Genomic DNA, 23537 nt, shown 5'->3' with positions numbered 1-23537 from the left:
ATATATTCTGTGTCTATCGGATATAACCAATCATGAGTACGATAACCCTTCACATATGCTCGTAAGTACAGTTGGGCCAATTTACCATTTTGCCCCTATAGTTATATCTCACTCCTTAAATACCACTGATCCCTCTAATGAACAATACAACATAGTCCAACTATGTGTGAACACCTCTCAGGTCATGAAAAGGTGTGTGGTACCACATCGTTCAAGCCATGGAATCAACCCTTAAGGGAGCTATCTATCTACTTACCTCTGCTTCAGGGAAAGAGTGAATTTCATCTTATGAAGCCGAGTTTCCAACTCTCAAATCAGACGAATCCCTAAAGTGGTAGGTTTGAGTCGGAAGCCTGGCCACTCACACCCATGCAAATCAAAGGACCTCCCTCAATGGCAGGAGTTCCCAACTCACTCAGGATCGAGGTCATGTTACCTATGGTCATCCTAGTGAAGTGAAGTCTCTGTCATAAATGGTGTTATATAACGAGAAGTTAACACTCCGTGGTCAGGTCTTATACAAACTCTTTGTATAGGACGCACCCACCCACATGTCCCTTATACGAATGATCAGGATCAGACCATCTGTGACAAGTCACAACATTTGTAACTATTCCACAAAGCGAGCTGCATCACTAGCGTTACCAGGATAAAGTTTCCTTCCTATATCCACATACTATAGACCTGATCCACTTGTATGTGACCACATACATGCTTAAGTTACAAAAAGCTAACCAGGGATATTAGTTTATTAGTTTGTGGTAAAGCAAATAAAAACATTCAGATGAGCAAAATCAAGAAGTGAAGTAAAATATCATATATTATACATCACAAGCATTCATATAAACTGTTTACAAACTACAAGACATGAGACTTTAGGGCATCAACCTCAATACTTATAAGCAAGAATAATAACTCTCGATTTACTCCAGAGATGACCAATAATTATCAAAAGCCTAATTTGTTGGGATGTATGCCCTAAAGCCTCGTAGTTATATGTTATTTCAATCATTGGTTGATTGTTTTATATGCAATAATCCATTAAAGAAAAATCCAAGGTTATTTTATATAACTTAAACATGTATGTGATAGACCATAGGTGGATCATGTTTAAATAAAACCTAAATGGTCTGCAATATATGGATAAGGTTGGATGCCTTATCCTGGTAACAATACTGATATGACCCACTTTTAAATGTTATAATTGTTGTAAAGTATTACAAATGATTTGATCCTAATCATCCATGTAGAAACATGTGAGTAGGGGTATTCTATACAAAGGAGTTTGTATAAGATCGGACCACGAAATGATTAGTCTCTCTTTATAACACCTGTCTCTTATACACATCTAGATGTGTATAAGAGACAGATATAATATTGATATTTTATTGGTAATGTATATCCATAATAAACTTAAAAGAAAAATCGACAATAAATGAGGATATAATAATATAATTCTTATACCATATTTACATTTTTTTTTGCTATATGATATATCAGTAACAAATACAATGACAAATGCACATGCAAACAGTCAATTATAGACATCCATCAGCTGTCTCTTATACACATCTAGATGTGTATAAGAGACAGCTGCTACACTTTCTTTTTAATTCTATTGATATGATATAATAGTGATAAACTTAAAAACAAATGAGCATGCTAATAATTAAATAAATACAAAGACATAGTTAAATATTAATGATATAATATTGATATTTTATTGGTAATGTATATCCATAATAAACTTAAAAGAAAAATCGACAATAAATGAGGATATAATAATATAATTCTTATACCATATTTACATTTTTTTTTGCTATATGATATATCAGTAACAAATACAATGACAAATGCACATGCAAACAGTCAATTATAGACATCCATCAGTGATAGAACTTAACCATTGATAAGTTTATTAACATATACATTTGTTATTGATAGTGACAAACTTTAGTTAGTGATAGATATACTCATAAAAGTTTAAATTATATCATCTTAGTCAATGGTTTTAGATTGTGTTATTATTTTTTTTTTTTTATATTGGATTGTTATATATACGAAGATTAATAGTAAAAGAGAAAGAAAAGTACAAATCAAAGCGAGCTTCCTTCAACTGACATATCAATGTGATAGCAATCAAAAGATTTGTGTTCAAATCTCGTATCCCATATTTATTTAGAAAATTGTATAAGGGAAAAGAAAAAAAAGAAGATTAGACATTACCTATACTTTGTGAAACTCATTTTAAAATGTCTATAAGATAGATAATCCGAATGCGAATCAAATAGAGGTGGAAACGACGTCGCATTATTCACCTAAATCGCGTTCTTGCTTGATGAAACGGTAAATGAATATATAATCGGAACTCAGAAGGCTTAAGAAGAAGAAAACGTTTTGTGTCAGCTTCTTCCGGTGTTCTTCTAGTCGAACAATGAACGATAAGCTCCTATGAATGCCCGTCGACTCTCTCTCCGGGGATCAATCACCGTTTTTCCTACTGAGAAATTCCGATTGTACTTGGAAGAAATCGGTGTCTTCTTTCTGGTGTTTAAGAGCAATGGTATTATGCCGTGAACCAGGTGCAATTTGACTTTGGTTCCCCACTGCTCGATTGGATCATCGCAAATTTGTAAATAAATTGTGATTTGGTTGAAATGTCCTGGGGACTGGGATGGAAGCGGCCATCTGAGATTTTTCATTTGAAACTGAATTATGGTTCGGAAGAGGATGCGGAGAATCCTGACCGTGTCTCCTCCTCGTCATCCTGTTCTTCTTCGTCGTCGTCATCGTCGTCGTCGACGACCATTTTGACGCAGGGTCAGGAACTTGAATTTCGGATTGATTTGGATTGGTCGGCTGGGGATGACGAAGATCAGGTGGCTCTCAGGCTTCAGTCTCAGCTCATGGTTGCTTTGCCGGTGCCGCAGGATGCTGTGCAGGTAGAATTGAAGTATAACGAAGAAGCAGATAATGTGGATGTAGATATGGGGGTTTTGAAAAGGAGGGAGCCTCTTAGAGCCGTAACGATGGCGAAGTCAGCGGGATCGGGGCAGCAGAATGATGGGGTTGGCGTTCTGACGCGGTTGTTGAGGTCGAATTTGTAAAAACAAGCATTTGTATTTTGAAGCAATGGGATCTTACGACATCTTCGGTTTTCTTGCTCCTTCTGATTGATCAATTAATGTTTAGATTGCTGCTTCTTGTTATTTTAATGGATGAATCATTTTGATTGCTGGGTCGGACATATGATTTGTAGTAGAGTTTATTAATCTTTATTTGTGTTCATTCCAGGCATTGCCTGCAGATTTAACTCGATTGCCACTACTGGAGAAATTGTACCTTGAAAACAATAAACTATCAGTTTTGCCGCCTGAGCTTGGTGGGATCAAAAATTTGAAAGTGCTCCGGGTTGATTTCAACTTTCTGGTTTCCGTACCTGGTAAGCATTGTTTTCTAATACTTATGAGGGCACTAGTGCATGGTAGAAACTTGATAAAGTTTTAGACCAAGTAAAAATGAGCCTCTAGTATGAGCTGCTTTGATACATCTCCTACCATATTTATTTGATTTTTGAAAAAAATGTTGAGCAGTAGAGTTGAGGCAATGCGTTGGACTGGTGGAGCTATCATTGGAACACAACAAACTCATTAGGCCTCTTCTCGACTTCAGGTTATTTGTCTTATTTTGGATAATCAGCAATTTTTGCTTTGGGCGTTACACTGTTAATACCTCTTGTTTCAAGAGTATTTGGTGATCCCTAGATTCTTTTTGGGTCTAATGATCTTCTCCAGCTTTCTGACAGGGCTATGGCTGAGTTGCGTGTTCTAAGACTATTTGCTAACCCTCTCGAATTTCTTCCTGAAATCTTGCCATTGCACAATTTACGCCATCTTTCTCTTGCAAATATCAGAGTTGTGGCAGATGAAAACTTGAGATCTGTGGATGTTCAAATAGAGGTAGTATTGAACACAATGATGCAAATATTCAAATAAAGGATTGGATTAACTCATATGACATAACATTTTGTGTTCATTAATTACAACTTTTATATGTGCAGATGGAAAATAACTCTTATTTTGGTGCATCTAGACATAAGCTTAGTGCCTTCTTCTCCCTTATTTTCCGTTTTTCTTCCTGTCACCACCCTTTGCTAGCATCTGCCCTAGCAAAAATCATGCAAGATGAAGGAAATCGTGCAGTTATTAGTAAAGATGAGAATGCAATTCATCAGCTTATAAGTATGATAAGCAGTGAGAACCGTCATGTGGTGAGACTTGTGTTTCTGAACTTGATTGTTCCTTTTTACTCCTTTGTAATTTTTTGAGATACTGCTGCTAGGTTTATTTTAAACAGTTGTTGCTTCTGGCAGGTCGTACAAGCATGCTTTGCTCTTTCTTCTCTTGCTGCAGATGTTTCCATCGCAATGCAGTTGATGAAAGCAGACATAATGCAACCCATTAAAACTGTCTTAAAATCTGTTTCACAGGATGAAGTAATTTCTGTATTGCACGTTGTGGCTAAGTTGGCTTTCACATCTGATACTGTAGCTCAGAAAATGTTGACTAAGGAGCTTTTGAAATCCCTGAAATTGTTATGTGCCCAAAAAAATCCAGAGGCAAGCCTAAAAATTCTTCAGTTTACCAAAGCTCCCTCGCTTCTCTACTCTTTTGTATGTAATTCTCACAATCTTTTTCTGCAGGTGCAAAGGTCAGCTTTATTGACAGTTGGAAACTTGGCATTTTGCTTAGACAATCGTCGCATTCTAGTTACTTCTGAAAAGTTGCGTGAACTACTCTTACGCTTGACAGTTGCACCTAACCCACGCGTGAATAAAGCTGCAGCTCGTGCTTTAGCAATCCTTGGTTTGTATTTTTTATCTAATGTGATTCGTACATCTGAGATTCACGTTCCCACAGTCCTCAAATTGATTTATTTTTTATTTTTTTTTTTTTCTTTTTTTCCCTTTTCTTTTTGGTTAGGGGAGAATGAAAATTTACGACGTGCCATGAAAGGGAGACAAGTAGCAAAGCAAGGACTGCGAATACTCTCAATGGATGGTGGTGGCATGAAAGGTTTGGCAACAGTTCAAATACTTAAAGAAATTGAGAAGGGAACTGGAAGGCGGATACATGAATTGTTTGATCTTATATGTGGCACATCGACTGGAGGCATGCTAGCTGTTGCCCTAGGAATTAAGCAGATGACTTTGGATCAATGTGAAGAAATATATAAAAATCTTGGTAGGTATGCTGTAAGGGTAAGCTGTGGCTAAATTCTGTGCACTTTCATCAATTTGTGGTAAAACTTTTTTTTTGGATTATAGGAAAGCTCGTCTTTGCTGAGCCTACACCAAAGGACAGTGAAGCTGCTTCCTGGAGAGAAAAGCTGGATCAACTTTACAAAAGTTCTTCGCAAAGTTTCAGAGTTGTTGTCCATGGATCTAAAGTACGATTGTTTTCTAAGCTTTTTGCATCACTTTGTCTATATTGCGGTGGTTCCACCCTTATTCATCTTAGTTTATGGGAAGCTCTTATTATATTCTGGACTTTCTGAAAGAAAATTATCGTCGAGTTTGTCAACCCAGCTTTTCTTTGGTTTTCTTGACTCTTTGAAAAGCAAAGCAGAAAGCTTTTTTAATGGTCACTTTTATCTTACTGTTAAAATTGTATTTATAAATGACCGAACATGATAGATACATCATATTCTTTCCAGTTAATTAGGAACCTAGGATCTATGTATAATTATGTAGACTTTTGTTGTTTGCATTTTATTATCACCAACCAGCTGCTGATTGAATATGCTCTTGCAATGATGTCTTGCAGCATAGCGCTGATCAATTTGAGAGGCTATTAAAGGAAATGTGTGCAGATGAGGATGGAGACCTATTAATAGAATCTGCAGTTAAAAACCCCCCAAAAGTATTTGTTGTGTCAACCTTGGTGAGCATGGTACCAGCTCAACCTTTCTTATTCCGCAATTATCAGGTTCGAGATCAAGACTTCTATCTTCTTTTAAGTAAGACTCAGAAGTTGTATATTAAAAGAAAGGATCCACAATATGCATTAGATGCTTTTCAGCATGGCGAACCATGAAGAAGCCATGAAACAAACCTTATGCCATGCTGAAAGTTTTTCTTCCACTCTCACTGAATTCTGATTGTCATCTCTTTTCACATGCACAAAAGGATAGTTCAATCACAATCAAAGGGACTTCTTTCTTGTTTTTCTAAATGCAATCCTTTCAGCATTGGCAGCTACAAAAAAGCCACTAAACGGATTTTGTGCTACACTGAAAATTTTATCCTCCACGCACTCCAAAGCCTGATAGACTTTTTATATGTACAACAGGATACTTATAGCAAAATGGGCAATAAATTTTCATCTGTCGTTAGTTGGTCTGTTTCTTTAGCCTGAGGTTTTTATATGCACAACAGGATAGTTATAGCACAATGGGTAATGATTTTTTTCCGTGTTATTGCCCCTCTAAGAACTTTTAGTTGGTTTTTTTTCCTTTGGTGGGTGCTGTTTTGGCCTATTTTATTTTGGAGCAGCTGCAAATATAGCAAAATTTAGATCCAATCCTCAGAGATATCTTTAATAAGGATCTATCAACAATAGAATCCATCACCGATAGATTTTGCTATATTTGCAATTCTTTAAAAATGTTGCTATATACTTAATTATTAGCCCTAAAAGTGGTACTCATTACAATTACCCTTTAATTTTTTAACATTTATGCTTTTTTATTCCTTTGGAGGTTGTTTTCCTGAACATCTTGTATCTTTCATCGACATTTCATATTTAGGGGGGAAAAAACGATCAGACTCTTCCGATAACAAACAAATTTGATCAATGCCGCATGGTTTAATCCAAGTTAAGATTTAAGCTAAGCTTAATGGTTTAATCTAAGTTAAGCCAAGCATAATCTAAGAAAGATAAATGTACTCTTAAAAAATAAGAGAGAGAGAATTGAAATGAGACATGAAACAGAAATGGCCGGGACAATCAAGGCTCCTAATTCGGTCCTTGAACAACTCAAGGAAAATCCTCTTTTCAGAAGAAGACTTCAAATAAGACCTTTTAGTTTCTGGTTTTTTTTATTGGAGCTCAACTAAATCAGCTTGTTTTCCTTTGCATTAACTATAATCCTAGATCTGATTGTGGCAGTTGCTGCATTGCATTCTACATTTATGCAGTATCCTGTTGGAACACCAGAGGTACCTCTGGCAATTTCAGACAGTTCAGGAATTACTGTGTTTGGATCACCTTTGGCCAGTGCACAAGATGGCTATAAGCGCAGTGCTTTCATTGGAAGTTGCAAGCACCAAGTATGGAAAGCTATAAGAGCATCGTCTGCTGCTCCTTACTATCTTGATGATTTTTCAGATGGTATTTTTTACTAGTTTTTGAATGAGTAAATATATTATTTGTCCCTTTTATTATTAATTAATACCATACGTTGGGTAATTAAATTTTATTCTAGTCTTTAACAAGGTAGCTTTTAAATGAATTTGAATAAATATAATTAATAAATTACTTAACATGTTTCTTAAATTTGTGAGAATTTGTATCGGTGTTGTGAATTTTAATTGCAATTTTGAAGTGAAATTGAGTTGCTAGCAAATGAAAAACATGCGAGCAGGATGGGCATCATGACTTGAATGAAATACTATAGATCTTTCCATCGATTGTCGTAAGATTGATTGCAATATTCAAATGTAATGACGTGAGTGAAATTTAACATGTGAGTAAGGTGAACCTAATTGTTAACTAATGATTCTCTCATTCATGCTTATTTATTAAAGATTAAAGATATAGATGCTTCATCTTGATATGTTTATTCATGGTCCTCTGAAATTTTGAAGACGTAAATCGCTGGCAAGATGGAGCCATTGTGGCAAATAATCCTACTATCTTTGCCATAAGAGAAGCACAACTTCTATGGCCTGACACAAGAATTGACTGCTTAGTTTCCATTGGCTGTGGATCTACTCCAATGAAGGTAATTTACTTTTCTTATGAATAGTTTGATTATTTTAATGCTCTATAACTGTCGTGACTGTTTTAGGTGAGGAAAGGTGGATGGCGTTATTTGGACACTGGACAAGTGCTTATTGAGAGTGCATGCTCTGTGGACCGCGTGGAGGAGGCCTTGAGTACGTTGTTACCCATGCTGCCTGAAATACATTACTTCCGGTTTAACCCAGGTATGATATCTTAATGTGCACATGGGTAATTGCTTTAGTATTTGGGTGAAATTTAATTTGTGCAGTTATTTGCCTTCACCAAATTCTGACCCTAAAAGAATTCAGGGTTATCCTACGCTCATTTATTTCGAGAACAGAGATGTGCATAAAATCCTCAGTTTATTTTATTTTATTTTATTTTTCTTTATCCATTGCAGTGGATGAACGATGTGATATGGAACTGGACGAGACTGATCCAGCAGTCTGGATAAAGTTGGAAGCCGCAGTTGAGGAGTATATCCAAAGTAATAATCTGGCCTTTAAGAATGCCTGTGAAAGATTAATCTTGCCTTATCAACATGATGAGAAGTGGTCGGAAAACTTCAATTCACTTCATTTCTCCAGGGTCATGGCATCATCGGCAGGTGTTTGTTTTGTCCTCATAGCATTTTCAACTGCTCAGTAATTCTGTTTGGAGTTTTTGAACTAACCAGTTATTCGACTGATTTCTGGAAATGTTAGATGAGAATAGCCCTTCTTTGGGTTGGAGACGGAACGTACTACTGATTGAAGCTTCCCATAGTCCTGATGCTGGAAAAGTTATGCATCATGCTCGTGAACTTGAAGCATTTTGTTCCAAAAATGGAATTCGAATATCCCTTATGCAAGGAACATCTGGGGCTTTGAAGACCGTTCCTTCATCAACATTCCCAACACCTTTTACGTCACCCTTGTTTACTGGAAGCTTTCCGTCAAGCCCACTTCTATATAGTCCGGATATTGGACCACAAAGGCTTGGTCGAATTGATATGGTTCCACCTTTAAGCTTAGATGGCCATTTGGGTAAAGGAGCAGCATTCACCCCAGAGTCTCCTTCAGGACCCAGAGAACTCTCCTTACCTGTACGGGCATTGCATGAGAAGTTACAAAACTCACCTCAAGTGGGCATTGTACATTTGGCCCTTCAAAATGACTCATCGGGCTCAATATTAAGGTCAACATATGTGGCAGACTTTTATGATTTATGAATATAGTTGCATCCTTTTCGTTTGGTCCTGACCTGCTCATTCTTTTTATTCTTGTAGTTGGCGAAATGATGTTTTTGTAGTTGCAGAACCTGGAGAACTTGCAGAGAAATTTCTACAAAGTGTTAAGATCAGTTTGTTGTCAGCCATGCATAGTCATCGTAGAAAGGGTGCATCATTGCTTGCCAATGTCTTGACTGTGTCTGATCTGGTGGCACTCAAACCCCACTTCCAAATTGGAGGCATCGTCCATCGCTATTTAGGACGACAAACCCAAGTATGTTATCTTGACATTTTTCTTTGCTTCCTTGTGATTTCTTGTTATATTCAAAAGTCATAATGCAGAGAATTCCAGTTCTGAATGTCTATTGATGTTTGTGTTGAAGGTTATGGAGGATAACCAAGAAATTGGGGCTTACTTGTTTCGTAGAACAGTTCCTTCCTTGTACTTATCACCTGATGATGTTCGTTGGATGGTACGGTTTCAAATCTTTCTATTATAATCAATCTCTTGCATTTTTTTGTCTTCAAAGTTCTTACCTTTTATGGTAATTGATGCATGTTTAATTAGTTAAAGATGTTATAGAACCTCTTTATTGGGGAGGGTTTCAAGTTCATTTCTAGGAGGATCATTGGAACGGTGAAAGTCCCTTAGATTGTTTGTTTCATATTTTCTCATCAAAAAATCTTTTCTCCAATTGTTTTTGTTTGGTTCTTCTTTTTTTTTTCATGTGGTTCTTTTTGTTAGAACTATTTGGTTTGACCCTTTCAGATTAGATTCGATGATTTTGTCCTCCTTGCTTTCTCTTCTAGATGTTTGTTGTTGGCCTTTGTTCGAATCATGGTGCTTGTTTTATATTCGTGTGCTCAGGCATTTTCTCTTGCAACCTATATTCCTGGTGAATATAGGTCAATGTTTGATTCTCATTATCTTTATTAGTTTGTTACGCCAAGGATAACATAAGTTTTAAATATGGTTTTCTAATGAGTTTCAAGATGATTCTTGAGATTTGATGGATAAAAACTTGTACATTAGATTTGTCAGTCCACTTTACTTGGTTGAGGAAGGGAGAATGAATCAGTAAGTCTCTAAATATATGGTTCTCGTTCTCCTAGTACAGAAAGTAAATGGTTAATCCGCTTGTAGCCATGTCTTTTTCCCCTTAATGTCACTTGTTCATTATTCGTATTTCTCAACTCTCTAGGTTGGTGCTTGGAGGGACAGGATCATTTTCTGCACTGGAACTTATGGGCCGACCCCAGCTTTAATTAGAGCCTTCTTGGATTCTGGGGCTAAAGCTGTAATATGTTCTTCAAACGAACCCCCCGAAACACAATCGGCAACATTCCAGGCAGGGGACTATGATACCATGGAAAATGGGAAGTTCGAGATTGGCGAGGAGGAGGGAGAAGATGATGGTGCGGAGCTTTCTAGTCCTGTAAGTGACTGGGAAGACAGTGAGGCAGAGAAAATTGGAAATTATTCTTTGGATGCCTGGGATGATGATGAGGGGGAACTTTCACAGTTTGTTTGCCACTTATACGACTCGTTATTCCGAGAGCGTGCTAGTGTAAATGCTGCTTTACTCCACGCTCTTGCTTCGCATCGGAAGTTGAGGTATACATGTCATCTCCCTGGTGTCCAATAGTATTTTCATCAACCTCATTCATACTAAAATGAATGAAAGAGAATTATAATATAGACGATAGTCGGCAAGTAGATGGTTTTTACTGGAGCATAGAGAATATTTAATAAAATAAGAGGGAAGATCCAATTTTTTAGGCTTTCTTTGTGTTCATTATAACTAATAACTATTTTTTGAATGCCATAGATATAAGGCACTCAAAAGGTTCTCTGATTGTTCTTATTTGTTCAATTATAACTTTGTTTAGGCAAATTTACATGTAAATGGACAAAAATCCTCTTCTTATTACTTCCAAAAAGTTATATAGGTGAAAGCATCCACCATATGTTTGTTAAGATAGCACGTTCGAATGTGAAAGTAGTGCCAATAGTTACAAGGAAATAAAATGTCATTTTATGTTATATGTGTACCATCATAATTTTGAAGCATTATTCATTCAGGTAAAAGGTTTACTATTGCATTGTACGAGGTCAGTAAGCATTCCTGAACTTACATAGTCTCTCAACATAAAAGTTTGACGTTTAAATTTTTCACCTATGTTGAACTAAACATTGCCCAACTTACATTTGGATACAACACTACTTGACAATCATTCTACTGCTGGTCTCGTCTATATTAACATTTTGACGACTGATTATCTAGTAAGCGAAAAGAAAAAATAAAATCCAAGTGGAAAAAATCAATATTCCTTACCTTGGAAGCAGGCAAGATGGGAAAGATAATCACCTCTTTTAATTTTGGAAAAAATATGATCAAATCAAAACTATGGATACCTAACAATGCCAAGCAAAGCAATCAATTGGATGAGTTTGGGTTCCTGTAGGGTGCAGAAGAAATCTTCACAACTCAATTGCACTGTATCCTATTGAGTAGATCAACATGCCACTTTTATTCTAAAGCATTGATCTTAATTTTCTATTTTAAAAATGTGATACTGTTCTAAAAAAATGAAACATAGAAGACAACCAACAAATCATGATATATTTTCTATCATTACTGTACTTTTTTATATATATAATAGATTTTTAAAAGCATTGACAACAATAGAGTATTTTATTAAAAACTAAATCATTTCTGCCCGAAATAATTTGAGCTACATTTACCTTCAGTCCAAAGGTAATAAATCAATGATAATTTGAAAAGTGAACCCCATTTGATTATCTTTAGTATTGTTTACTTACGTTCTACATCTAACGGTGTCAGCATGCTCAATCCAATTACATCGTATCATTACCATTATTGTTATTGTTCCAGAGAAAAAAATTATAAATTTTGACACATTTATCATTATCATTATCGTTACGATTTGACCCTCAGAGATAAAGGTGACATAAATGTAACAAAATTCATAATTTTAAATAAATGTTATCAAAAGCAATCAAATTATATTTGTGATTCATACTTATTACAATTGATCCATCAATGAAATTCTATTATGATTACAATAATTTTCATTACGATTTGATAAACGTGACCTTAGAGTAAACACTCTTTAAAAAAAACACACTTTCAGGGAAATCGTTTTACAAAACAATAATTTCTAACTACATTTTTAATAAAATAGTTTATCCCATTTTTTTTTAAATGTGGGCAACCAAACTAGTAGAAAAGGTATCATAATATCGCCAGGGACAGGGAACACTACGATGCTTCTTCGCAGCATTCACATTCAGAATGAATATTATATCAAAATCTCAGGCCGATGCTGCTCTCTCTTGTAAAGCACTTTACTTCAATAGATGGCTTTATAAAAAGATCAAAAAAAGGAGATGGCTTAGACTCAAAGCAAACAATCCCACCCCTTCAGGAAAAGGACCCTACGACATCACATCCTTCATCCCAAAAGCCTCTTTACATTTCTTTAATTTTACATCAGAAGGATGCAACATAATAAACCCAGCACCACATTCTGCAAATCCCATTACAGAATGGCTGCAACTGCAACTGCTCCTGTTGCCATTGGAACTCGAGGAACCATTGGTTCACTCGTCAAGAAGGAAATCGATTATTTTGCCAAGATTGAGCTTGAATGCTGCAGCAGCTCACAGAGGTCTCAAGGACCTGACATGGCTTCTTCTGGTCGCAGCAGTTCACCATCCACCTTCTGGCACTCCGTAATGTCATGGCGAAGGAAGAAGAAGCAAACCAGCAATCGCTTTGTCCCAAAAATGTGCTCGACTTTTGATGTTTCGAAAAGCAATCGCCTGAATAAGATTTCTGGGTTAAGTTATACGATCCTTCAGAATGATTTCCACAGCTTGCACATGTAGATGATGTTTCATAATGCTCAGAATATGTATCATGAGCTTAGGGATCTACAAGAGAAGCTACCAAGCAGCTTCCTAAATACGAGTTGTTCGATGTTGCTGATGCTTTTTATGGTTTGTGTTTCCAAATGCTATTAAGGAAACCTCCTAGGATTCCATTCAGATGATGAGCCACAGAAAAGGGGAACCAATTAGCTGTTTAACCATCAAGGTGTAATCCAGTCTTGGGAGAAAATATTCAATTTTTCTCTGGTACTTTGTTTCTGCAATTGTATGGAGGGATTGTGGCTCTTCAAAAGGTTCCCTTTGCAGGTCCATGAGAGAGAGATGGGAGAGGGAAAGAATAAGTGCAGAAAGGTTATGTGATGAGAAGAATTATTGGAGATTCTGGAAAGTTCTTCAATATTATGGTCTTCATTACACTTTCCTGCTACCCCAAATCCACCTCAGATTCAAGAGTTCTCGACTTTATTTGAGTTACTGTGCCTTCTCCCTCTGATTGTACAACAGAATTCCAGTTGCAATTTATTTGGTTTAGGCTGGTGGTGCCGGTAGTAGAAAGCACCAGCATCACCTGTATTTCACTTGAAATGCATTGTCAAAATGTACAAAAGAATGAGCAAATACAATTGTAACTCACTCCAGGAAAGACAATAGCATAAATCCAAAATCACTGTGAAGACATGCAGAACAAACATAAGCATTTTAGCTGGCAACTACTTCCTATCCAAATTCACGATGGCAGAGAGGGAGAGTTGAATTATAACAAGAAAGATATGACGAAATCTGAACACTCCTCGAATAAAAACCAATGTCGAGTTTCTATCTTTATTGACATACAAAATTGCTTAAAACAATCTAGCTTCCATCAATACAGCAATTACTAACCTAACAGGAAGATCCACGACCACATTTCAAGCACATTATCACCTTTGTTTAAGGGGGTCGAAGCCTACAAATTTCAACCAGCGGCAAAGCTAGAACATAAAAGATTGACATTAGAATTTCAGCATAGCCTCTCAGAAGTGGGCTTGACTGCATAGCCAAGGTCATAAAAAGTGTTTTTCGATTACAGCTTCCTGACAAAACAATTAACTGCACCAATGTAAAACATATGCAGAGGTGATCTGCTCAAGCCAAGAAAAAATGCCGCATTCTCTAGTTTTTCCTTAACACTCGCTTGGCATTGATGGTTGCAGTGTCCCAGAATTTCCTCACTGAGGCAATCCAGCTTCAATTTCATTCCAGTGTTCAACATTCCTCGAGAACCTCTCCTTGATTTGCCCAATAAGTTGCTTTGCCTCTTCGACCTTCGAAATGCTAACTAGCCCATCAACAAGAGACTTCATTGTAGAGATATTTGGAACCCACCCCTTCTCCATGCTTTCCACGCAGATCTTGAAAGCTGTCTCATAATCTCCTCCTCGACAAAGGAAGTAAGCCATAGTGAAATAGCAACCACTGTCCAGTGAGCAACCGCTGTTGATCATTCTCTTAAAAAGGCTCTTAGCTTCATCTAGATTTCCTTCCTTACAGAATCCATGAATCAATTCACTGTATGTAACAGAGTTTGGTTTCATACCTCTCGATAACATCCCATCAAATAAAGCCTTCGCTTCCGATGATTTCTTCAATTTACACAGACTCCGTATTCTTGCATTATATGTACTAACTCCACGCCGCACGCCATATTTCTCCATTAATTTTATGACTTTCTCAACATCCTCATACTTCTCTTCCATGTAGCACCCAGCAAGCCAATTCGCAAAAGTAGTTGCATTTGGTTTGACATCCTTCCTGTCCATCTCCGCCACAATCGAATACACTGCACTCGACGAACCCGACTCTGAAAACGCCATAATCACTCTGTTATAAGAATCGATATCTGGTTCGATTCCATAAACCTTAGGGAACTCCATAAAAACCCGCTTCAGTTCTTTGTAATCCTTAGCTACATTACAAGCAAATAGTAATGCATTCAGCGATTTAACCGAGTGACGCACACCGAGTTCATCAATTTGCTTGAAAGTGCGAATAGCATGATCAAGCATATTAGCCTGGCCATATAGAACAATCGCGTGGCAAGCGAAACGCTCGTTCTTCAAGTCGGGACGAGATTTCAATTCCTCAAGGAACTGGCGAATCCCATCGAAGTGATTGGACTTTGAAAGCTTGGAAATAGCAATAGAAAAAACGATGCGATCTAGATGTAATTCTGGAGTGAGACTAGCGGCTCGGCAAATATCAATTATACGCTCAGGATTGTCCTCCGCTTTCAGTAGGGACAGTGCGGCTCTCGATTTTTGTTTTGCTGACAAAGGATTAGAGGAATCAGGAGAAAGGATTGTCGAGAGAGAACGGTAGTGAAGACAATAGTTGATGTAAGTCGAGTTTGAAGAGAAAGCATAGCGGAGGCGATAGAGAAGCGCCATAGCTCGAGAGTGATTAGCAGAGAGAGAGAGAAATGAAGGTCTAGGGTTTTGTCCAAGAGCTTGGTGATGAAGACAGGGCTGTCCGATCTGGTGCAGGTGTGAAACACGGATGATTGGTGAGCCCTTTAATCATTGCCGTCGTTAGTATTTGAGAATTCAAAAGTATAACAAATGAACGGTAGAGATCGAGAGCATTGAAAGTTATTTTATTGAAAAATAAATAAGAAAAGAAATTTGTGTGAGTTGAAAAAAGTGATCCATAAAAGAGTGAACCCGACGTGAATCGAACACGCAACCTTCTGATCTGGAGTCAGACGCGCTACCATTGCGCCACGGATCCTATGGTGATATATTTAAGACAAATTTTATATACTATAATATTTTTATGGATGCAGCCCTTTGTCTAAAAGATTACGGAAATAAACTGAACTTCAACAAATTTATAGAAAGAGAGAAAGTCTTATGAGAGAAAAAATATTTGTGCAAGATGTTAAAATATAATTTGAAGAAAGTCTTATGAGAGAAAAAATATTTGTGCAAGATGTTAAAATATAATTTGAAGAAGATTTATAATTATTGATTAATTTGTGATCGTTAAAACCATCATGTCTCTTCTTTAAGTTAATTAATTTTGAAAGATATATTCATTCATAGAATAATAAAATATAAGAAATTGAAAGGATGCGATGGTAATTGAACAGTCACATACCATTTATTCCAACAAATACAATTTTTAAAAACAAAAAAATGACAAAGAAAAATCATTAATTAAGGTTTTAATAAACTCACAATTCAATTATATACATCAAGATTTCCATTAATTGCGAAAATCATAAATTAAGGCATTTACGTCACTTTTGATTTTAACGATTTAGTCCATCAATTTTCAGTTTTGTAATAATTAAGTTTGTATATTTTAACTAATAACGATTTAGTCCATAAACTTTTAAATTTGTAACAACCTAGTCGCTATCATGAAAATTTTGTCACTTAATTGTCAATTTTGATTATGTGACAATCAAATTTCATAGTATTTTTCACAATAAGGATTATATTATTACATATTGTAAAGTATATTGACTAAGCCCCATTTGGTAATCATTTAGTTTTTGTTTTTAGTTTTTGAAAATTAAGTCTATTTCATCATGTTTCTTACAATGATTTACACTTTCTTAAGTATAATGGTAAAATTCTTAACCAAATTAAAAAACAAAACAAAACAAAAACAAAAACAAAAACAAAAGTAAGCTTTTAAAAGCTACAACAACCAAATGGTTATGAGGACCCAAATTGATGGTTAAATCAAGTCGAACCAAATGGTTATGAGGACCCAAATTGATGGTTAAATCAAGTCGAAGTAGGAAGACAAACTCGATACAAACTAAAGTTCAATTGAATATATTTGAGAATCGGGAGTTCTTTTGAAATGATTAAAATCATTTTTTTTTCATTTTCAAAATCACTATAAAATATACTTTCCAGTCATTCAAAAAATCAAAATTTGATGATATAAAAATTACATTTATGTAAAATGAGCATAGAAACTCGAGAGTCGATGTTGATATAGGGGTCTCCTATTAGGGCAGGTTTTCAAGGCGGTACACCAAAAAAGGGCTAATCAAAGCTCTTAAAGTTTGACAATGTTAGAAGACCTAAGGAGTATCAAATACATTTTCTTTAGTGTGAGGAAATTTTTTTCTTACCTCTCGAGATAAGATTTTATTTTTATACCATGGCTTGCCATAGAATTGTTCATGCCTTAGAACAGTGGAGACTTGGATTCCTATTGTGTAGTTTTTCTTTTCTTGGTGAAAGGTCAAAAGAGTTTTGTATGGGATGGATGACTCATTTCAAATAAAGTGTCCCCCTTTTTAATAAAGGGAAAAAATAGGTAGGAGCCATCATTTAGGATTTTATATGTTTCTAGTTTGTTTACGGCTTCATAAATCTGTTATTATTATTTTTTAAAAAGAAAGAAGAAAAAAAAAATGAACCGTCCAAGTCCAGATCTCCATTCGATTTTAAACAACCATAAACAATCCGAAAATCACTTAATTTATGTTAATTCGCAGATTTTTATGATTAGGATTTATTTTGCTATAATTTCAGAAGTGTCAAGTTTGATATATACAATTTATCCTCACCAAAGATCTCTTCTTTATTATTATAATATGGACAATTTATTTCCACTTAGCAACTTTGTATTTGGGTAACAAATTTGTCGCACTTAAAAAAATGTTGCCTATTTTATAATTCATAAATAAGTTTTTTTTTTTTTTTTTAAAAAAAAAAACAATGTGGTTTTCAAAAAGGTAAAATATATAAAAAGCTAATTTCTTTAAAGCGTGGTGATTAGTTGTGATTAATGCAACGGTAGATATTGAATTTTGCAATTTGTCCTTTTCTTATTATTGTTATTATTATAATAAAACAATCATTCAAACAATTAAAAAGGTTTTATGGCTAGAAGAAAAGGAAAATCACGCAAAATGGCTCAACCATAAATGTTGCATTAAAAATAAAAACTTAGGCCAAAGAAAAAAGAATCAAAACATTCAAAAAGGATAAAATGGAAGTTTAGGCTTATCAAAATGATGTCACCAAATTAGAATTTAATATGCATATGAAAAAGAGGAAGATTCCAGCTCGGCACAAGAAATACCAAAAAATTAACAATAAATAAAAGTAGGCATTTTATAAATTATGTGGAGGGAAGCATTACTAGACTTGTTCTTTTCCACAGCCTTCGTGAATTTATGAATTGATTACTTTGGGAAGAGCGACCAAAATAAATAAATAAAGAGCCGAAAAACCCAAAGGCCGAAAACAAAGAAAGGAAAATAAAATCCCTCTTCTCCTTTGCCCTCTCTCCTCGCCGGCGTTGTATTGGGTGGCTATCTCGCCGGCGTTCGCTTGGTCGTGTCAAAATTCATCAGATTCTTGGTTCTCTGACTCTACGGCGGAGAGGGAGGGCAATAGTGAGAGAGTTTCTTTACTATATTTGGGGGAATAATGGCGAGATTGCAGCTGAACTTGATGACGGCCATGGAGATGGGAGTTACGGCAACCAGCTGGTGGAATGACATCAACGAATCTACTTTTTGGCAGGATCGGATTTTCTACTCTCTCTGTGCTGTATATGCGCTAGTCTCCGCTGTTGCTTTGGTCTCTCTCTTTTGCTTCCGTACCTCTCGTCTATCTGAAACTATCTGCTATGCTGTTTTCGAGAGCTCGTTATCGCTATTTTTTTTAATTGGTGTATTTTTCTTCGTAGTTGATTGCTAATTGGTTGGTTTGAGTGCGTTTCCGTATCCTAGAATTGCTCCTTTTTGTCTACCGATTGGAGCCGATGATTATGCTTTACTGAATGGAACTCTAGGAAAATGAAATTTTCATATTCTGCAAGCATAATTTGTGATTCCATTATTTAGTTCATATATTTTCCGGGCTTTGAATGCTTTTCTCCAAGTTAGCAGGAAGCTTTCAATGTCAAAATTTTGTGTTCGCTTTACTTTAGCAAGAATGGGGAGAAAAGTAGGGCTGTAGAATAGAGATTTTGGTTAGATTTTGGAAATCCGGAACTTAGTTTGTGTACGTGCGTGCAGATTCAATTGATAAGGATCGAATTGAGAGTTCCGGAATATGGATGGACAACACAGAAGGTTTTCCATCTCATGAACTTCATTGTCAATGGAGGTAATAACATAAGAATATTGTTCGACTTTATTCTCAATGGAGGCATTTGAAGGTTTTGATTGATAGTTTCATTTCTTCCTCCGTGATTCAGTACGTGCAATTGTGTTTGGGCTCCACAAGCAAGTATTTCTTTTGCAACCCAAGGTAAGTTTACACGAGCAGTATCTGAACCTTTGATATCATTTATGCTAATTTTCCTGAGCAATATCTGAATATTTAATACTATTTGGGACTTGCCAATTGAGACTCTAGAGATTTGGAGAATGAATAATCTTTATTTCACTGAATTATGATGATGAAGTAAAGTAGCCCATTTATAGGGTATCCAGTACTCTAGATTGACTAGAGATTTGCAATTAGAAAATCTCTGATTGTTATAACAAACTTTTAGTTATAACAGAAATATATTTAGAATGTAAATGGACTAAATCCTAACTTTGCCCTAGCTCAAATTTTCAGTTCTTTTTTTTATTTTTTATTTTTTCACAGCAGGGAAAAAGACATTTACCTTTGTTATTTTATCTACTTGTTGTCGCCAAGCTGTTTAACGAGATAAAAAATTGCACATTAGCTCTCTGGAAATATTGAAGATGATGATAACCTATATAAGAGATTACACGTCGTATTGGTGTCTTTTGTGGAAGATTTTTTTTACAAATGTTCTACACAATTTTGGAACTCTGCAATATGTATAGGTCAATTTGAACTTTTCCCTATTGTTTATGGCCTGTGCCTTCGGTTGTTCTCGAGACCCTCAGAGACAGGGAGTTATTCTCAAGTTAACAGCTATTTACTAAACAACGTAACAGAACACAACTTTTAAAATGAACAGTTTTCTTAACAACATTTCCAAATGGCATCATAGTTTTCTCTTTTGTTTTGTTTTTTTTTTAATAGAATTTTCATAATATTTTAAAGTTTTCCATAGTCTTATGTCCTCTGAAAGTCCTAAAAAGGTGTGATGAAAACTATACCTTGTATACTGAGGCATGTCAACTAATTCTGATTCAGGTTCTGCTATTGTTATTATTGGAACTTCCTGGTCTTCTTTTTTTCTCAACGTACACACTCCTGGTCCTCTTCTGGGCAGAGATATACCACCAGGCAAGTTTTGTGTATTGTTTTGCTGGTTTGAAAATTTTCTTTCTTGCAATCAAGTGGTTGTCTTCCCTTTTAGTGCCTGAGCTGTCAGTGATATTCGCATCAGTTTGGGCACAATGAGGATTTTTGATCTTTCCTCGATTGTTTTGTGCACAGGCAAGAAGTCTGCCAACAGATAAACTAAGAACAGTTTACATTTCAATCAACTGTGTGATATATCTCATACAGGTATTTTTAGTACCATTACTCTTAGCACCCTTGTTTGAAATCAATAAGTAGCCAACTCATACTTTAAAATCCGTGCTGAATATCAAATATTATTTTGGAAGGATGAGGGAATTCCTCGTATTGAAATTCCTGGGGGATTTTGCTGAATCAAGTTATGTGTTGAACTCAACTCAGAGTTGGTATTCTATGGACAGGTTTGCATTTGGATATACATCGGGGTGAATGACAACAGTGTGGTGGAATTTGTTGGAAAAATTTTCATTGCAGGTTAGTCTTTGTATCCAGTGAATCATTTCCTGTGTACAAGAGGTCAAGTTTTGTAGTTTGGATCTAGAAGATAATCTTATCATTTTTTTTCCTTTTCTAACCACCGCTTCTGTTTTTCTTTTCTCAGTGGTGTCGTTCATAGCTGCAGTAGGCTTTTTGATATATGGTGGAAGGTGAGTATATACTTCATGTTTGTTGGATTTCTTATTCAATGCATCTAGATTTTGTATCATCTTTGATTACCTCTTTTTGACTACTTCTCTTGTATGAAAATCTTTAGATTATTTTTCATGCTTAGACGTTTTCCAATTGAATCTAAAGGGAGAAGGAAGAAACTTCATGAGGTATGGGTCCATTGTTTATTAGTCCTCTATCATGATGTAACCACAAATGCCCTTTTCTTCCTATTGTTTGTAGAAAGTTGAGTTATTTGTGAAGAGATCTTAATATTCTGGCACAGACAAATTATGTGGCCAAACTCCATTTACTTTTCTGTGAAAATTGTCACCTGAGATACCATAATTAAATTTAAGCTGATAATTTGGAAAATGTGATATTATTAAGCTTCAGAAATATCATATGATCTCCACATCCGAACCTGTACCCCAGGCTGTGGGATTTGTAACTAAATTAAAATTTGACCTAAATGAAGATAATAGAAAAAGATTGATAAGGTAAGCTCCATCACTCGTTTGAAGTAGGATCAATCTTGTTGTTTGTAGGTTTGTTAGCCGTTACTTATGGGTTTTCATGTATATTATGGATCCGCCTAATCATGCTTACGTGCTTTTTTATACTTTTTGAAAAATGATTGCAGGTTGGGTCCGTAACTGCCATATGCTTTACCTGCTTCCTCATTCGATGCTTTGTGGTATAGTTCAAGCTCCTCCTTTTGCTAGTAATGAGAAAAACCGTCTTCTCTAGGGAATGCTAATTTTAAGCATATGATGTCCAACTTTATAAATGGATTGAATTCTTTGGTTTAAGAAACAAAAATTTCTGGCATTGCATGAGATCCTCAACATATATCTTTTTCAACTGTTGAGTGCAGGTTTCTTTATCCGCTTTTGACGCAGATGCATCACTTGATGTTTTAGATCACCCCCTTCTGAATTTCATCTACTACTTGGTACTATGCTTTACTTAGCTTGTTCATGTTTCGTATTTCTGATTTCGATTTACTCCTTATACTCTGGACTGATGTTAACCATTTTGTTGAACTTACAGTTGGTTGAAATTCTGCCGTCAGCATTAGTTCTTTACATATTACGCAAATTGCCTCCTAAGAGAATATCAGCTCAATACCACCCCATTCGCTAGTTAATGTTCATGTTACACTCTGAACACTTCTTCACCTCCTTGGGGTTGGTTTTTTTAATATCTGGGAGTTGTGGATTCTTACATAACTGGAAGAAAACGAGTATGAAAGTGTTGGTCTGATGTGGCATTCTTCTGTGGCATGTGATGCGAAAAGAAAGTCCCAGCTGTTTGCTGCTGGCTGAGAGCAATTATGAAACTCTTCCCCTGGTGTTGTCTGATTTGAACAACTCATTCAATTTGGCCTAATTGTGTAAAGATAGATGTATGCAAGATGACGTATTGTGTGTTTTGATCGGTGTTGAAGTGTTGAGGACTCAAATTGCTTGTTTGTGATTTTGTTTAGTATTTGTATACAAGCGATGAGGTAGATTGATTTGCGTTTCTTCTGAATTTCAACTTGAGCATGGTTGACAATGTCGGAGAATTCCTGATTAACAAAGGTATATATAAAAACAGGAGGCTGTGGCCAAATAATTTGGCTTGAGAGTGATTTTGAAATTGTAAAGCATTTTTACTCTAATGACAGGTTTTGAAACATTTATGGAAGAACGAGGGTATGATTATTTGAAAGAAAATATGGGTAATTTTGAAAAAAAAAAAACAGAGTTTAGGTTTTATTTACTTTTTTTTATTATTATTATTTTTAATTTAGCCATCCATTTTCTATGTTTGGACCATAATCCCACGTAGTTTGTAGTTTTTTTCTTTTTCTTTTTCTTTTTCTTTCTTTCTTTTTCGTTTTCTTTTTCTTTCTTTTAATTTGAGGAAAATAAGTGTAATAAATTTAGGGTCATAAACTTGAAACAAAGTTTAAAGGCTAAAAATGTGATTGCTGTTTTAGAAAATTTAGAAATTTTAAAGTTTTATTTGCAAAAAAGTTCTAAAATTATAAAAATAGCAAAATGAATTTATATAATAAAAAATATTAATTAGTAAATGACAAAATTATCCTAAAACAATAAAATTAAGTACAAATGAAAATGTAGAGATACATTGCTTCAAAATCTACTGTAATACCTCAAATATACTTTACCTAAATATTTTAGAATCACAAATACATCGTGCAAAATTAAAAATCACTCAATATAGTCAAGTCATTATGCAAAGGAAGATGACGCGTCGTCGATGGAGGTAGGTGAGGGGTAGGTCAGAAAGAGCAAAGTTGATTTTACAATTACAACTTCATGATGATGTGTCCATTGTAGGGAGTCATCATCTTCAAAAACACATGTGTAAAGTTGTTGAACCATAGAAGAAAATAAAACTTTGGGGGCAGCTAAGTGAAAAAGATGAGATTTAGGGTTTTTTGTTATCTTCTTTTAATAAATAATAATAATAATGATAATAAGAATAAGAATACTAATAAT

The 23537-nt window shown here is 35.4% G+C and overlaps 4 protein-coding genes and 1 non-coding gene across 6 annotated transcripts; 3 read left to right on the top strand and 2 right to left on the bottom strand.

Annotated features, from left to right (window-relative positions):
- Window positions 1-2311: 2311 nt before the first annotated feature.
- Window positions 2312-3107, top strand: LOC120084131 (phospholipase A I-like). The gene has a single exon (XM_039040030.1). The coding sequence runs from the start codon at window positions 2658-2660 to the stop codon at window positions 3105-3107; it is 450 nt and encodes a 149-aa protein (XP_038895958.1). The 5' UTR covers window positions 2312-2657.
- Window positions 3108-3380: 273 nt separating this feature from the next.
- LOC120083128 (phospholipase A I) lies at window positions 3381-11194 on the top strand. 2 transcript variants are annotated; one of them, XM_039038691.1, is made up of 17 exons: window positions 3381-3442; window positions 3594-3672; window positions 3795-3959; window positions 4061-4270; window positions 4373-4618; window positions 4703-4865; window positions 4983-5243; window positions 5327-5448; window positions 5826-5987; window positions 7199-7391; window positions 7868-8004; window positions 8071-8209; window positions 8407-8613; window positions 8711-9182; window positions 9274-9490; window positions 9600-9689; window positions 10419-11194. In XM_039038691.1, the coding sequence occupies exons 3-17, from the start codon at window positions 3810-3812 to the stop codon at window positions 10860-10862; spliced, it is 3213 nt and encodes a 1070-aa protein (XP_038894619.1). In that variant the 5' UTR covers window positions 3381-3442; window positions 3594-3672; window positions 3795-3809; the 3' UTR covers window positions 10863-11194. The 2 variants fall into 2 exon arrangements, with proteins under 2 accessions (XP_038894619.1, XP_038894620.1); XM_039038692.1 differs by lacking the exons at window positions 3381-3442; window positions 3594-3672; window positions 3795-3959 and having other exon boundaries at window positions 4134-4270; window positions 4357-4618.
- Window positions 11195-13903: 2709 nt separating this feature from the next.
- Window positions 13904-15604, bottom strand: LOC120083206 (pentatricopeptide repeat-containing protein At1g61870, mitochondrial). The gene has a single exon (XM_039038858.1). It carries the CDS (start codon window positions 15556-15558, stop codon window positions 14341-14343), a length of 1218 nt encoding a protein of 405 aa, XP_038894786.1. The 5' UTR covers window positions 15559-15604; the 3' UTR covers window positions 13904-14340.
- Window positions 15605-15826: 222 nt separating this feature from the next.
- TRNAW-CCA lies at window positions 15827-15898 on the bottom strand. Its single transcript has one exon. It is a non-coding gene; the product is annotated as a tRNA-Trp (tRNA).
- A 2409-nt stretch (window positions 15899-18307) lies between these two features.
- LOC120083453 (tobamovirus multiplication protein 1) lies at window positions 18308-22584 on the top strand. The gene is made up of 11 exons (XM_039039222.1): window positions 18308-18723; window positions 19164-19254; window positions 19346-19398; window positions 20266-20358; window positions 20512-20583; window positions 20778-20850; window positions 20978-21023; window positions 21131-21194; window positions 21668-21721; window positions 21902-21979; window positions 22078-22584. The coding sequence occupies exons 1-11, from the start codon at window positions 18571-18573 to the stop codon at window positions 22168-22170; spliced, it is 870 nt and encodes a 289-aa protein (XP_038895150.1). The 5' UTR covers window positions 18308-18570; the 3' UTR covers window positions 22171-22584.
- The last annotated feature ends 953 nt before the right edge of the window (window positions 22585-23537 follow it).

This window comes from Benincasa hispida, chromosome 8, assembly GCF_009727055.1.
Source record: "Benincasa hispida cultivar B227 chromosome 8, ASM972705v1, whole genome shotgun sequence".
Lineage (NCBI taxonomy): Eukaryota > Viridiplantae > Streptophyta > Magnoliopsida > Cucurbitales > Cucurbitaceae > Benincasa > Benincasa hispida.
Note: the sequence above shows the minus strand (reverse complement) of the source record. Positions and strands in the feature narration are given on the sequence as shown.

Coding starts and splice junctions, on each gene's coding strand:
- LOC120083128 (XM_039038691.1), top strand. CDS start 3,810: ATGGCTGAGTTGCGTGTTCTAAGACTATTTGCTAACCCTCTCGAATTT. Junction 5,988..7,198: donor TCTTATTCCGCAATTATCAG/GTTCGAGATCAA, acceptor ACATTTATGCAG/TATCCTGTTGGAACACCAGA. Junction 9,690..10,418: donor CTGATGATGTTCGTTGGATG/GTACGGTTTCAA, acceptor TCAACTCTCTAG/GTTGGTGCTTGGAGGGACAG.
- LOC120084131 (XM_039040030.1), top strand. CDS start 2,658: ATGTCCTGGGGACTGGGATGGAAGCGGCCATCTGAGATTTTTCATTTG.
- LOC120083206 (XM_039038858.1), bottom strand. CDS start 15,558: ATGGCGCTTCTCTATCGCCTCCGCTATGCTTTCTCTTCAAACTCGACT.
- LOC120083453 (XM_039039222.1), top strand. CDS start 18,571: ATGGCGAGATTGCAGCTGAACTTGATGACGGCCATGGAGATGGGAGTT. Junction 19,399..20,265: donor TATTTCTTTTGCAACCCAAG/GTAAGTTTACAC, acceptor ATTCTGATTCAG/GTTCTGCTATTGTTATTATT. Junction 21,722..21,901: donor TCCTCATTCGATGCTTTGTG/GTATAGTTCAAG, acceptor TGTTGAGTGCAG/GTTTCTTTATCCGCTTTTGA.